Source organism: Arachis ipaensis, chromosome B08 (genome assembly GCF_000816755.2).
Source record: "Arachis ipaensis cultivar K30076 chromosome B08, Araip1.1, whole genome shotgun sequence".
Taxonomy (NCBI): domain Eukaryota; kingdom Viridiplantae; phylum Streptophyta; class Magnoliopsida; order Fabales; family Fabaceae; genus Arachis; species Arachis ipaensis.
The window spans coordinates 117,733,446-117,749,997 of record NC_029792.2 but is presented as its reverse complement, the minus strand read 5'-3'; the positions used below and the strand labels follow the sequence as shown (position 1 = coordinate 117,749,997).

Genomic DNA, 16,552 nt, shown 5'->3' with positions numbered 1-16,552 from the left:
CTTTCATATCCTAACTTGAAGTTCTTGTTTGGTACTCCTCTTGAAAAGTAATTTGATGGTTCCACTCTATTTCTCTATTCATATGCATTCTTGTTTGACCTCAGTTGCATATGCTTGTTTGGAATCCTTGTTGCATCTATCTTCCTCTGTTTGAGTTCTTCTTGATTCAAGTATTCTTTGATATAGCCTTGAACTTGTCTTAATGTGCTGTGACTTTTAACTCCGGGTTCCGAGTTCATTCTTTGAGAAATTGTTGTTTTAGTTTTTCTTTTACTTGACAGTGATCACAGCCAATTTTGAGATTTTTATAAAAATTGCTGTTGACTAGATATACACTTATCTATATGTGGAACTTTGAAGATTTCTTATACAGTCTAACAACTATTTATTTCTCACACCTCGTCTGTGCTTTTACTGGTTTGCGAAACTGTATTTATTTTAAATACAAAATGACTTTCTAGTAATTTTACTATAGTTCCGATGCACGCCCTTGTCTGATTATGCATTTGGGCATTTTTCGAAATTCTGGGAAGAAGGGATTCTTCGCTTTTATTCCGGTTGATTTTTGTTGATAAACTTTACCTAAATTATTTTTAACTTGAGTTCGGTTTATCATACTACATTGTTGATGCTATTGTGATTCTTTTAAAGATGTTGGACTCATGGCTTTCTTCGTATGAGCGGACTAGAGTCTCTTTTAAGCTTCTCATCTCCATGATTGTCATGCGTGACCTTATTTTTAACTAATCTTTTACATCTTGTGAACATTACCATTGATCTTGGTTTGTCCTCTTTTGTGAATTCCATTCTTATGTGAGTTAGTTTGATTCGTTTCAAAATAGTGCATCGATTGTCATCTCATTGTCTTTACAAGAGTCTTAATTCAAGATTTATCTTTGGGAAATTACTAATGGTTGAGTTGTCTTTTTCTATGAGTTTTGTATTCTTTTGAATCAATTGAAAGCTTGTTTGATGTCTCATGCCTAGTGGATCTTGTTTGAGCTATCTTGGTTTAAGATTCTTTCTTGCATGGCTTGACTTCTTCTTAAGTACATTCTAATCTCCTTGAATATCCTTTTGAGATGATGATTTCAAGAACACTTTTGGAGTCTTGTTTTGAACTTTTTAAAGAAGTTTTGAATTCCCTTTGGAAGAAATACTAAACGGAATTTATTTTTGTTGTTTGATTGAGATTGAAACCCTTGTCCAATTTTGACGAAATTAATTTAAAGTTGGCATGCGCCATTTTAAATGAAGTTTTGAAAAGCTTCCTTGTTTAGTAGAAACCGGTTTGTTTGTAACGCACCACTTATTTCCTTACCAGATTGTAAGCAAATTTTTACCTCGGAATTTCTTTTCTAAAAGGAGTTTAACTTCCTCTTTCATCCTTGCTATAGATGATATACATGCTTGTTTGAATATGAACTTTGGGAATTTTTTTTGAACAAGCATTTGATTTCTTTTCTGAGTTTTATGATTGCCTTTGGTTAAGTTGTGCACCTAATTATCTTTCTAAAATATTTGAGAAAATATTTTAGCTTTTAGCCAAACTTGTGTGCACCTTGTTTTTAAAATTCTACATGATCTGTTTCAATATAAAATTGTATTACAGCAAAGCCACGTTATTGCTTTTGTTATTCTCTTGGAGAATGTTTGTTACTTAACTTTTCTTCTAAATTGCGAAGTGGTTTTTCCGCAAGTTTTGGTTCCTTTATGAACAATGTGTTCGGAAGTACCTTTAATCATGCTCTTGAGTTCTGTGAGCTTTGTCTTGGGTCTGAAATATTCTCTTCTGTAAACCTCATACTTCTTCGGCTCAGCTTGAGTTTGTTTCAAACTGATGCGCTGGTTTTCTTCTTATTGATCCAATTGAATTTCCTTGATCTAAGGGTTATTTTTGGAGTTGTTAATCGGTTTATTTCTAGCAAACTTCTTTGCTTGAGCACCCTTGTTTATCTAGAATTGGATACATTTTCTCAAAATCTATGAGTATTATCTTTGACATTTGACTCTCCTTTCTAGAATCTTGTATCATTCTGAGTAGACTCGAGAATTGTTTTGATATCACGTGCGACTTGTAGACGTAGTAACGCAATGCATTAGTTCTTTAAGACGCGATATGTGTATATGGAAGATGAAGCGGTAGGTGTACAACGTTATGAATTGTGAGTGTTTTGTTCCTTGCGAACGGGTTTGCGGTTGTTAGGCTTATGATTGGTCATGAGGTTGTAAAATGATTGGTGGAGTTGGGGAAATTGAAGTTCTGAAGTGGGAAAAAGATTTGTCAGCAAACGTTATGCCGCTATTTAAATACCAACATGCTTTGCAGCCTTTTACCACACTAATTAACACCTTGCTTTGTGAACGCCTATCTTGAATTGCACCCTATTTTGCCACCTCAAGTTTTTGTAAAGCTTTGAGATTATATGACCTTGGGCATTGAGCCTATCTTGTAATGTTTGCTTTGCAATCACACTCCTACCTTTGTATCCTTATGCATATGACAATCAAAGTATTTGAAAACCGTATATATATGTTTATATTTTGAGATATTTTTGCTTCTTCCTTAAATGTGTTTAAGAGTGAACTGTTATGAGATTTCTTTCGTTTTGTATCAATTTTCGAGGGCGAAAATTTTTATAAGGTGGGTAGAATGTAAGACCAAGAACCTTTGAAAAGTATTATTATGATCAAGTCTCAAATCATATTGTTATTTATAGCCTTAATTTCGGAAATCATTTTATTAAAGATAATTAAGGCAAGTTTTGATTTATTGGATTTGAGACGAGTTATGATTTTTATCCAATTTTATAATTATTGGGTTATTTTCTATATTCAGATTATAAATTTGGCAGTTATGAAATAAGAGGGGTTTTACATGATTTGGATTAGATAAGTAATATTTTAAATATTAATACTACTATTTTGAGGAAATAAAGGATTTAATTATATTATTCCTAATTATTTGATTTGGACAATTTATTGAAAATAATTTGTAAAAATGAGGAGCAAATAGTACCTTCTATATATAATTAGCGTTGGATTTAATTTGGGTTTCAATTAATATATTATTCCCATTTTTGTTTGAAAGTACCAAATTGCCCCTAACCCTAAGTTTCAAAAGTGAAACCCTAACCCATGACCCGGTTCCCCCTTTTCACCCTCAGCAAACTCAAATTTGAAAACCTGTAGCTGCCACCCCATTTCTTTTCCCATCAGCAACACACACAAAGTTTCCTTTCCCGGAAAGAAAAACAGTGAGCCAGCGGGAGGGGGAGAGAGGGAGGCGCATCTCGTCGCCGTCGAGCTGGAGGGGGAGCTGTCCGCAGCGCCATGGCACTGCCGCCACCATGCCATGCCTCGCAGCGAGCTACCCAATCGCGCCATCGCTGTCTCGTGGAGCCATCGCCGGGCCGCCGCGCGTGAGGATGCTGGGCCGTCGCTGCCTTCTCGTCGCAAAAGAGAGAGAGAGCTCGCGAACCAGGGAGATCGACCCACGCCTCACCGCTGCCAAGCTCGCGCCGCCACTGTCCCATTGAGCTTTTGCCGATGATTGTGCCGCTATTGTCAGAGAAACCCGAGGAGAGAGAGAGAGATGACCCGATGGGAGAGAGGGGGAAGACCACCCGCGACGCTGCCGGAGCTTCCATGGCCGTCAGAAACTGCCACCTACCTCCGCCACTGCTAGGGTTCGCCGCCGGTGCGACGTTGAAAGGAAGGCCGTTCAGTCACGCCGAGCAGGAGAGACAGAGAGATCTGAAGGTGTGCTGGGAACCCAACCACCGAGCCTGGCCACCGATTGCATCACCGGCGCCGCCTCGGTCGGAACTGCCGCCATCAGAAAAGGGTTCTGGTCGCCAGGAGTGGTTCTGCGACTCCCGGGACCATAGCCGGAGCTTCTGGCTACTTCTGCCGTCGCCGGAAAAATTGTCGGTATGGGTTCATTCGAGGTTTCTGCCTTTTTAGTTTTCGAGATGGTTTTGATGCTGTACGGTTTTTCCAGTTGATCCGCCGGAGCTTCTGGTTGCCGCCGGAGCTGTTGCCGGGCCGGTTCGAAATCGCAGTTGCCTCATTGTGTTGTTTCGGTAAGAAATTATGTTTCGAATGATCTCGCATGAGTATTCTGTTGTGTTCGGTTAATGAATACGAGTTTTGATAACGTGGGGGTAGAGTCCTGATTATTGTATGTTGCGATTAGTGTTGCTATGGTTATTGCGAACGTGATTGGAGCTGAGGTTTTGGTTGCCGTCAGTTCGGGATGAGGCGGAAAGGACTCTGTGAGACGTTTGGATTATGGAATTACGTTTTGAGGTAGGGGCGCTTTCCGAAAACTATATTTTTTATATTGGAATTATTACATATGGGTACTGATGTGAGGATGTGTATTTGGTGATTGTATCAGTCCTATGTATTGTTTGGTTGTTTTGTATGATTATGGGTGTTGGTTTAACTCGACTGTTGTGTGGCTTTGTGAAACGAAATGCTTTTGAAATTGATTCTTTTAAAGCTTTGAGATCGAGTTAAATCCGTTGGAAATTGATTAGAGTTGAATGGATTTTCTTGAGAATGTGTAAAATAGAATACACTCTTGACTTCTTCCTGGCTGGCTTTAAATGATCTGGTTTTTGATAAATGATTGTTGCTGAACTGTTTCTTTAAAACTTTAGAAATGAGTTTATCCGGATGATAATGATTTGATGTTGAAACGATTTTCTTGAAATATGGAATTGAGATGACTGTTGGATTTTGGCTTGCCTTGGACTGATTTTGAAATTTGGGCTGTTGAAAAGGATTGTGAAACGGTTTAGTTGGGATCCGAACCGGGTGGCAAAGTCCAAGTTTTATGGGAGGTGCTGCCGAAATTTCTATAAAATCCGAGTCTTTATTGAAATGTTGTCTGGCAAATGATGAGTTAAAGGCTTCTACTATTTTAATTGAATTATCAAGAAAAGGATGATTCATGTTTTCGAAATGAGTTAGTAAAGAGAAAATTGTGATTTAGTCTTGCTTCTTAAGAAAGGCATTGTATCTTTTTTAGGAGAAAGTTATTTAGAGGAAACTTGTGTTTTAAAGCTATTTGAATGTGAAAAGGGTTTATGCCTTTGAATTTGACTTGGGGGTTTCAATTAAAGAAGTTTCAATGACTTTGAAAGAACCTGAATGTCTACTGACAAGTTTCATTTTGAAATGTTTTGAGAAAGGTTTAAGTACTCTTTGAATTCTGAATTCTTGCAAGACTAAAACAATTTTGAACAGTTGAAACGTTCTAGAATTTATCATGGGGGTTGAAGTCGGTTTTGCTTAAGTAAAGAAAACCGCTTTAAAAGAAGTAAATGATTACGTGACTCGGTTTGGCTTAGATCCTATTTTATTACTCAAATCGGAAAGCCAATGTTTTAATGATTTTAAATGAATTTGGCGAAATGAGTTATGTTATTCTCCCCTAAAGACTTGGGACTCTGCCGAGAAACCTTTGTTATAAAATCCCATTGTTGGATGGGTGATTTTGAATATCTCAAGGAGATTTTTAACTTGCCATGATTATGGAAGTTTTGGAAAGAAGGTGCCGAGAGTGGCATTGTTTTCAAAGGGGAATTTACCTTGAGTAAAAGTGGCTTATGAGCCGAGATGATTTGAGAAATGAGATCTTTAAAGCCAAGGCTGAAAAGATTTGAAACTTGATTTCAAAGTGAAATGAATTGAGAAAATGATTTATGGCTTAAATGCCGATTTCATGAAGTTGATGATTTTGAATGTGGAAGTGCTATTTTGTTGAGAGCCGGAATGGCTGTGTATGTTTATACATATTGATTGGTTCTGGATTGAACCATGAGCCAGAATGGCTGTGTATGATATGAATATTGGCTAGTTCTGGAATGAACCGTGAGCCGGATGGCTGAGATGGATGTTGATCCATGGATGAGATTGAATGCATGTTTATGCTGAATCATTGATAAATGTGAATGCTGCACTTCCACTATCGGAGATAAGAGTTTCCCTGGGAGAAAGCAGTGGCTAGCCACCACGTGCTCCAGGTTGAGACTCGAAGCTCTTTTGACCCTATGTCGTAAGTGTGGCCGGGCACTGTGAAAGTCCCGGATGAGCTCGCCCCCGTAAATATTCACCAGTGAAGGTGATGGATATGGATCATGATTATGATCAAGTTTATGTTGAGTATAACTCGAGTTGGGGATGCGCGATAGAGGGACAGTTCAATGGTTAGCTACCAGGACTTGTCGGGTTGGCTCTATAACCGACAGATGATATCATCAGCCACTAGGGACAGGCATGCATCATATGCATTTATGTGACATTGTTTGGGTGTGCATATTATACTTGGTTTGCCTATGTGATTAATTGCTAACTGTTCTACTTGCAATAACTGTTTGTTTGTGCTTGCATCTTCCTATTTGTGTTGGCTACTGGGACTCTGTTGGACTGTGGTGATTGGTTGTTGTTGGATTGTTTGGGCTTAGGGCCGTGGTTAGAATGAGATGAACTGATGGTTGATTTCGGCTTTGTGTTTTTGGTTTGGAATAAAATATGAAAGGCTATTTTGGTTCAGTTTAGATAAACTTTTTGAAAGACTTTTGAGTTTTTGAGAATTGAACAGTTCCTCTTTCAGAAAAGATTTTCGACTTTACTTTTATTGTAAACCGTTGTTTTTGGAAAGAGGCATAAGACAGTTATTAATCACTGGTACGGTTTATCTTCACCCCCTACATTTTTCCCCTTTCAGGATATGGGCGCAGAAGTCACGAAGAGTTTATTTAGTTGTTGTTGAAATGCTTTGTATTGCTTTAGACTATTATCTGTACCCTCGCCTTTATCTTGAGATATTCTGTAAGAGGGATAGGAATTTTATTGGTTAATGCTTGTAATATTATATATGTATATGTATATATATGGATGTACTCTTTATGTGTTTTGTAAGTTGTATAGTATTTATGGATGTATGTTATCGAACGAAAGTATTTTTGGGAGCGGTGTTGTGGTTTAAAGTTTTAAACAGGCTCATATTTTAGTATTAAATAGTATAAGTGTCGTCGTAATGTCCGACCTATCAGAGTCGCGCAGCCAGAAGCGTGAGCTTTGGTAGTTAGGGTGTTACAATTAATCCCCGGCAATGGCGCCAAAAACTTGATCACGGAATTAATGTATCACTACAAAAATTTCTTCGGCAAGTATACCGAATTGTCGTCAAGTAATTACTCACAAAGCGTGAGGTCGATCCCATAAGGATTAACAGATTAAGCAAGTAATAGTTGATTAATTATTCTAGTTAGATTATTCAATTTTGAGTGATAAGCAACAAGAAAAGTAAATGACATGAAAGTAAAGGAAAGCAATAAAGTGCAAGAAAGTAAATAGCAAGAAATTAAAGTGCTGAAAATTAAAGTACAAGAATGTAAATTGCAAGGAATGGAAAGTACAAGAAAGTAAAGTGCAAGAAAGTAAATGACTAGAAAGTAAAACCAATTGAAGCATTTCTACAAACACTTGGAAGGCATAAATGTGCAAAAGTAAATAAAGCCATAAATGTGCATAAGTAAATGACAAGAATTAAAGACAATAAGTAACAACAAGAATTAAGAATGAAATTAACATTGGGATCAAGAGATATTGCATTCTTAGGATCAATAATTTTCATCTCCTCTTCAATCATGCAACTCATTGACCTCTTGGTAATTTAATCTCTCAAATCTTGATCAATAGCCAATTCTTTCGTCTAATTGCTCATGAGAAGAGATGAAGAATGGTCCCTAATTATACCACACACTTTTCTAGACCCAAATAATGGATAGATTAAATGTCACAATACTCCATCCATACCCAAATCTACTCAAGTGTGAGAAGGATTTTCAAGCATCATTCTATGATTCCTTTCCCAAGGTTCAAATAGAATTCATGTATATTCAATCTCTTTCCCAAGATAATTGAATGCTTAAATGAAGAAAGAAAATCCTTCAAGTAAATCAAAGAGAGATGAAGAGAAGAAGAAGAATAAAAACAAATTAATCCATCAAATAGCAATAGAGCTCTCTTTCCCAATGTTGGAAATTAGAAGCTCATAACTAAATATTTACAAAAGTGTATATGAAAGAAATGGAAGAAGAGAAGAGGATGAGAGTGAAAGGGGAGTGGAGTCACCTCCACCCCTCTATGGTGTGTCTAAAATGATGAAGCTAAGGTCCTATTTATAAGCTACCTAAATTACAAATTCAAATGAAATTAAAATTAAATGCAAATTTCCTAATTATTACTTCTAGATGATTCTTGTGGCCTTTATTGATTGTTAATTGTGGCTTAACTTGGACTTGTCAACTTTTAATTCTCTTCATATAAGTTTGAAACATTGAAGAATAAATGAAGGAATTGGAGTATTAGGAAGTGGCCCAATGTGGAGTGTCATTGAAGTGGCATTTTGGGCTTGTGAAGGTTTGGGAAACCTTACACGTTGAAATATTGGTCTGCTGCATCCCCAAGATGAATGCCCACTATAGACTATTATATAACATTGGAAAGCTCTGGATCTCAGCTTTCTAACGCCACTAAAAGCATGTCATTTGGATATCTCTAGCCCAAATTATGATCATTTGAAGGTGAAGAGGTCAGTCTGGCGAAGTGCAGGGATTTGTTGTACGCTAAAATTGTGAAGCTAAACGAATAGAAATTTGTACCCTCAAATCCAGTGTCCACTATAAAGTGTTATATATGGTTGGAAAGCTCTGAAAGTCTACTTTCAAATGGAAATAAGATCACTTCATTTGGAGCTTTGTAGCTTGATTTATTCTTGTTTGAGTGTGAAAAGGTCAGGGTTGCAAATCCTCTTTGCTTCTCTTTGAGTTTGTTTCCAACTCTTTTGCCACCTTGGGAGTGTGCTTCCTCTATTAGTGCTTTTATTGCTTCTTTTTTCACCATTTCCTACAAAATTCATTAACTCAAGCAATCAAAGCAATATTCAACTTAAGCACAACAAATACTCAATAATTGGGCATTATAAACTAATTTTTGATATGAAAAAGCATAGGAAAAACTTAACATGATGCGTAGTCATCAACGTACTTCTGGTCTTGATACGTTCTTGCTTTGCTCGGCGGCTTTATTAGCTTGTTATGTAGTATTTATTTAATGATGTCCTCCCTCTTGGTATTAAACCTGGTATATGAATCAAATTTTGGAGTTAGTTTAAAAGATATTTTAGTGTCCTTATTGTGGGACCTGTATGGCTTATCTTCCTCCTTTCGCGATGGTAGTCTCTCGCTTCTTCAAGTTTCACGTAACTCCTCTATTACAATTTGTCCAGTGGCCTTGTCCCAAAACTCCTCCAATATTTTCGGTTTTGCCACAGCTATAGCTTCCTGGAACTTTCCAGGTCGGAGACCGCTTTTAATGGCAGGCAACTGTACTTTCGGGTTGGGGTTAGGGATCTTCATAGCTGCCGTTGTGAAGCGTGTCATGTAATCTTTTAGGCTTTCGTGCTGTCGTTGCTTGATCGTGCTGAGGTAGTCTGAATCTCGAACATAAATTTTGGATGCTGCGAAGTGATTTATGAACAACTTGGCAAATTCATCAAAACTGGTTATAGAACCAGCAAGCAAATTAGAAAACCATAATAATGCAGCTCCATCCAAAAAGGTCGGAAAGGAACAGCACAAGATGGGATCGGAATCACTATTAAGAAACATCATGGATTCGAATTTTGTGACATGAACTTTAGGATCTCCGATCCCATTGTACGGTGTCAAAATCATTAGAAGTGTAAAAATTTTAGGCATTTTAAAACTCATTATTTCTTTCGAGAAAGGATTGGTCCGTCGTCTTCCTATTTTGGGGGGTGTTTCCCCTATCTTTGCATTTGATTCTGTCAGGTTTTCTTCATGATGATTGTTGTTTGCCTTCTCATTATTTTCATTTCCTTCGCCATTTTTCTGCATTGTCGTCAAGAGTTCGTCCATTCGTTGATTTTTGGCTAGTAGAACGGTATTGGCAGCTATCAGTTCAGCATTGGTTCGAGGAGTTTGAGACACTGAGTGATCCGTCATGCTTCAGTTCCTGAAAATGAAAGAGAGTACAAGGCGGATATAGGGATATTATAAAAATTAAAAAGCGAGGCAAGGGCCCCACGTTGGGCGCCAAATATTCTGGTAAGGATACTCCTCTCGAGCTATGTGTCGGCCTCACGTCAATCTAGTGTGCCTGATAGCTTGAACCGAACCGGGAATATCCTCGTGAACTCAGACCGGAGCGTGGTACTTACAAAAAGGATTCCAACGCCCAAGTCAGTAAAGGAATCACTTAAATAAAAATGTGCGTATGATCGGGACGTTATTTGATAGTATGTTACTGGAGTGAATTTGATCTGTCTTCTATCGTCGGTACCGTGCCCGATTTATAGCCCAGTCAGTGTGGAATTAGTTGTTGGTTTCGTTCAAGATCCTCGTGGCAAGATTATGGGAAGCGATCAGTTAAGATGAAGCTGTTTTCATGATAAGTCGTGCCGAGGTATAACTCAGATTGTCTGAGATTACAAGGGTACAGTACAGGTGTAATTACATATAATAACTGATCTGCATTTTAAGATTGCAATGGGACTTGGAAGAACAAACAATTGTTATATTATAAGAACATGAACAAACAATTGCTATATTATAAGAACATCATCAAGCATTAATAAAGACTAAGAAAATGCAACAGATACATCAAAACATGTTGATTTTTTTTTTCGTTCAGTCTTAATTTCATATCTTCGGATTTTGATTTTGAGTCTTTCTATTTAAAAAGAAAAGGTATATTTTATGATAAAGATTTTAATAAGAAAAACCAAAGAAAGAAAAGAAATGAGCATAGGAAGAAAAACCAAAATAAATAACTTTTTATTAGATATGAGTTATAATTTTGGTTTTGTTTAGTCTTTGTTTTGATTTGTGAACTTTGAAATTGAAGCTTCTTTTATCTTGGAATAGAACTATTTGAGTTCATTTATATTTATTTGTTATCTTGCAAATGTGCAGATCGAATAGAATCGGACCCAAATTTTAAAACTGCGGATATTAGAGTCGATCTAATCCAATAATTTTAGTGCAGATTGGATCGATATTTTGACTATATCCGATCCGATCGAATTAGTGTTCATCCCTACTTTAAATTGGTATTTATAATTGATACGGCTGTTACAAATCCGATATCATAACTCGACATTATATACAATAACTCGGCACTTTACGTTATAACTCGGCGTTATACGTTACAATCAGACTCAACGGACTACATCCTAGAATAAAAACGTCCGACCAGGCATTATCAGTCATTAAAACCTAATAACTGCTCTTCAATTCAGATGATCAATAGAATATAACCGACCATCTTCACCTCACCTATAAAGGTATGATATTTTATCCTCAAATGGGACACTGAATTCTCAGTACTAACTTAAACATCGGAGTGCCTTTGGCAGGTACACTCCTCCTTTGTTCATACTCTCCGTGACGTGATATCTCTCTGGATGAAGAGCTCAAATCATCTCAGCCTATAGCTCGGCGTTAAAGGCTAAAGCTCGTTTTCAACTTCTGTAGCCGAGGCTACGTCTAGGTTATTCACACAAGAACAACTGGCGCCCACCATGGGGCCTTGAAATAAACACCCTTCTTTCTATAGGCCCCATTTCCTTTCAGTGGCTTCAAACTTACATGCACCTTTGTAAACAAAGGTCACATAATAAATCATTAAGGCCCAAAAAAGCCCGATCTATCATCTCTATTTTCCAATCTATATCTCTTATCTCTATTTGCAAATCCATATCTGTTATATCTATTTGCCGATCTATATCTGTTTTTCTGTTCTATATCTGTCATCTCTATATATTTTCCGATTTGTATCTGTTATCCCTATTTGCCAATCTATATTTGTTATATCTATTTGCCGATCTATATCCGTTTTTCTGATCTATATCTGTCATCTCTATTTTTTGATTTGTATCTATTATCTCTATTTTCCAATCTATATTTGTTATATCTATTTGCCGATCTATATCTATTTTTCTGATCTATATCCGTCATTTCTATTTTCCGATTTATATCAATTATCTCTATTTGCCGATTTATATCTGTTATGTCTATTGACCGATCTATATCTGTTATCTCTATTTTTTCGATCTATATTTATCATCTCTATTTTTCAATTTATATCTGTTACCTCTATTTGCCGATCTATATCTGTCATCTCTATTTGCTAATTTATATCTGTTATATCTATTTGTCGATCTATATCTGTTTTTCTGATCTATATCTGTCATCTCTATTTCCCGATTTATATCTGTTATCCCTATTTGCCGATCCATATCTGTTATCTCTATTCTTCAATTTATATGTTATATCTATTTGCCGATCTATATCCGTTTTTCTTATCTATATCTGTCATCTCTATTTTTTTTATTTGTATTTGTTATCCCTATTTGCCAATCTATATCTGTTATATCTATTTGCCGATCTATATCTGTTTTTCTGATCTATATCCGTCATCTCTATTTTCCGATTTATATCAATTATCTCTATTTGCCGATTTATATCTGTTATGTCTTTTGGCCGATCTATATATGTTATCTCTATTTTTCGATCTATATCTATCATCTCTATTTTTCAATTTATATGTTACCTCTATTTGCTGATCTATATCTGTTATCTCTATTTGCTAATTTATATCCGTTATATCTATTTGCCGATCTGTATCTGTTTTTCTAATCTATATCTGTCATCTCTATTTCCCGGTTTATATATGTTATCCCTATTTGCCGATCTATATCTGTTATCTCTATTTTTCAATTTATATGTTATATCTATTTGCCGATCTATATCTGTTTTTTTATCTATATCTGTCATCTCTATTTTCTGGTTTATATCTCTTATCTTTATTTGTCAATTTATATCTGTTATGTCTATTGGCCGATCTACATCTATTATCTCTATTTTTTCAATCTATATCTGTCATCTCTATTTGCCGATCTATATCTGTTATCTCTATTTCCCGATTTATATCTATCTCTATTTTTCAATTTATCTGTTACCTCTATTGGCCGATCTATATCTGTTATCTCTATTTTTCCGATCTATATCTGTCATCTCTATTTGCCGATCTAAATCTATTATCTTTATTTCCGGATTTATATCTGTTATCTCTATTTTTCAATTTATCTATTACCTCTATTTGCGGATCTATATTTGTTATCTCTATTTCCCGATTTATATCTGTTATCTCTACTTTTCAATTTATATCTGTTACCTCTATTTGCCGATCTATATCTATTATCTCTATTTGCCAATTTATATCTGTTATATCTATTTGCCGATCTATATCTGTTATGTCTATTTTCCGATCCATATCTATTATCTTTATTTGCCAATTTATATCTGTTATATCTATTTGCAGATCTATATCTATTATATCTATTTTTCGATCCATATCTATCATCTCTATTTGCCAATTTATATCTGTTATATCTATTTGCCGATCTATATTTATTTTTCTGATCTATATCTGTCATCTCTATTTTTCGGTTTATATCTGTTATCTCTATTTTGCCGATTTATATCTGTTATGTCTATTTGCCGATCTATACTTGTTATCTCTATTTTTCTGATCTATATCTGTCTTCTCTATTTTTCAATTTATATTACCTCTATTTGCCGATCTATATCTGTTATCTCTATTTGACAATTTATATCTATTATGTCTATTTGCCGATCTATATTTATTTTTCTGATCTATATCTGTCATCTCTATTTTTCGGTTTATATCTGCTATCTCTATTTTGCCGATTTATATCTGTTATGTCTATTTGCCGATCTATACTTGTTATCTCTATTTTTCCGATCTATATCTGTCTTCTCTATTTTTCAATTTATATTACCTCTATTTGCCGATCTATATCTGTTATCTCTATTTGACAATTTATATCTATTATGTCTATTTGCCGATCTATATCTATTTTTCTGATCTATATATGTCATCTCTATTTCTCGGTTTATATATGTTATCTCTATTTCCCGATTTATATCTGTTATCTCTACTTTTCAATTTATATCTGTTACCTCTATTTGCCGATCTATATCTATTATCTCTATTTGCCAATTTATATCTGTTATATCTATTTGCCGATCTATATCTGTTATGTCTATTTTCCGATCATATCTATTATCTTTATTTGCCAATTTATATCTGTTATATCTATTTGCAGATCTATATCTGTTATATCTATTTTCCGATCCATATCTATCATCTCTATTTGCCAATTTATATCTGTTATATCTATTTGCCGATCTATATTTATTTTTCTGATCTATATCTGTCATCTCTATTTTTCGGTTTATATCTGTTATCTCTATTTTGCTGATTTATATCTGTTATGTCTATTTGCCGATCTATACTTGTTATCTCTATTTTTCCGATCTATATCTGTCTTCTCTATTTTTCAATTTATATTACCTCTATTTGACGATCTATATCTGTTGTCTCTATTTGACAATTTATATCTATTATGTCTATTTGCCGATCTATATTTGTTTTTCTGATCTACATCTGTCATCTCTATTTTCTGATTTATATGTTATCTTTATATGCCGATTTATATCTGTTATGTCTATTGGCCGATCTATATCTATTATCTCTATTTTTCCCATTTATATCTGTCGTCTCTATTTGCTAATCTATATCTGTTATCTCTATTTCCCGATTTATATATGTTATCTCTATTTTTTAATTTATGTTACCTCTATTTTTCGATCTAAATCTGATATCTCTATTTCCCGATTTGTATCTGTTATCTCTATTTTTCAATTTTTATATGTTACCTCTATTTGCGGATATATATCTGTTATCTCTATTTGCCAATTTATATGTTATATCTATTTGCCGATCTATATCTGTTATATATATTTTCTAATCCATATCTTTCATCTCTATTTGCCAATTTAAATCTGTATTATCTATTTGCCGATCTATATTTGTTATCTCTATTTGCCAATTTATATCTGTTATATCTATTTGCCGATCTATATCTGTTTTTCTGATCTATATCTACAATCTCTATTTTTCGGTTTATATTTGTTATCTCTATTTTTTCGATTTATATCTGTTATGTCTATTGGCCGATCTATATCTGTTATCTCTATTTTTCCGATCTATATCTGTCATTTCTATTTTCTGATCTATATCTATTATCCCTATTTGCCAATCTATATCTGTTATATTTATTTGCCAATTTATATCTATTATGTCTATTTGCCGATCTATATCTGTTATCCCTATTTGCCAATCTATATCTATTATCTCTATTATTCAATTTATATCTGTTATATCTATTTGCCGATCTATATCTATTTTTTGATCTATATCTGTCATCTCTATTTTTCGATCCATGTCTATCATCTCTATTTGCCAATTTATATCTGTTGTTTCTATTTGCCAATTTATAATTCGGCGTTATAGGTTACAATCAGATTCAACGGACTACATCCTAGAATAAAAACATCCGATCAGACATTATCACTAATTAAAACCTAATAACTGCTCTTTAATTCAAATGATCAATAGAATGTAACCGACCATCTGCTGGTTTGTTATATTGGAAAAGTATAATCTTATCAAGAGCAAGAATTGATGAGAATGAAGAAGAGACAACGGTTGTTATCAGTAATGAAAATTATATATTATGACAAATACGATTAATGATGGAGATTTGGGATTGCAATGGGACTTGGAGAACAAACAATTGTTATATTTTAAGAACATCATAAAGCATCAATAAAGACTAAGAAAATGCAATAGATACATCAAAGCACGTTGAAAAAAAAAAGTTTTTCGTTGCGTCTTAATTTCATATCTTTATATTCTGATTTTGAGTATTTCAATTTAAAAAGAAAAAGGCATATTTTCTGATAAAGATTTTAATAAGAAAAATTAATGAAAGAAAAGAAATGAGCATAGGAAGAAAAACCAAAATAAATAACTTTTTATTAGATATGAGTTATAATTTTGGTTTTGTTCAGTCTTAACATCCTTGGTTTGTTTGGATTTGTGAACGTTGAAATTGAAGCTTCTTTTATTTTGGAATAGAACGATTTGGGTTCATTTATATTTGTTATTGTCTTTGAATTATTATTTGTAATTCTTCATTCTCTTATGCTAAAATTAATTCTTTCTTTTAGGATTAATAATAATTAAATTCTAAATCATTAAGTTATTAAAATTTTGATATTATATCATAATATTACACTACTATTTCATTATCTCAAAAACTTAAAATAATAAAAAAATACATAAATAATTATATCTCTATAACTCTTTTACTTCTTCTCACGTGATTTATGATGTGATTTATGATGCACAGACACTGATACTGACACGGGACACGACACGACATGGGACATGCCGATACGCAAATTTTAAAATCTTGCATTAGACGGGAACAAGCATACATATAAAATATAAAGTATTTTTTAGATAAATTGTAATGATATTTTGATATTTTATTGATATTAAAATATAAATTAAAATT

General features: G+C 34.3%; 1 protein-coding gene across 1 annotated transcript; it reads right to left on the bottom strand.

Moving 5' to 3' along the window:
* LOC107611581 lies at positions 9,270–10,046 on the bottom strand. The gene has a single exon (XM_016313492.1). The coding sequence runs from the start codon at positions 10,044–10,046 to the stop codon at positions 9,270–9,272; it is 777 nt and encodes a 258-aa protein (XP_016168978.1).

What these genes read in the sequence shown, in the direction of transcription:
- LOC107611581 (XM_016313492.1), bottom strand. Translation starts at nt 10,046, where the DNA reads ATGACGGATCACTCAGTGTCTCAAACTCCTCGAACCAATGCTGAACTG.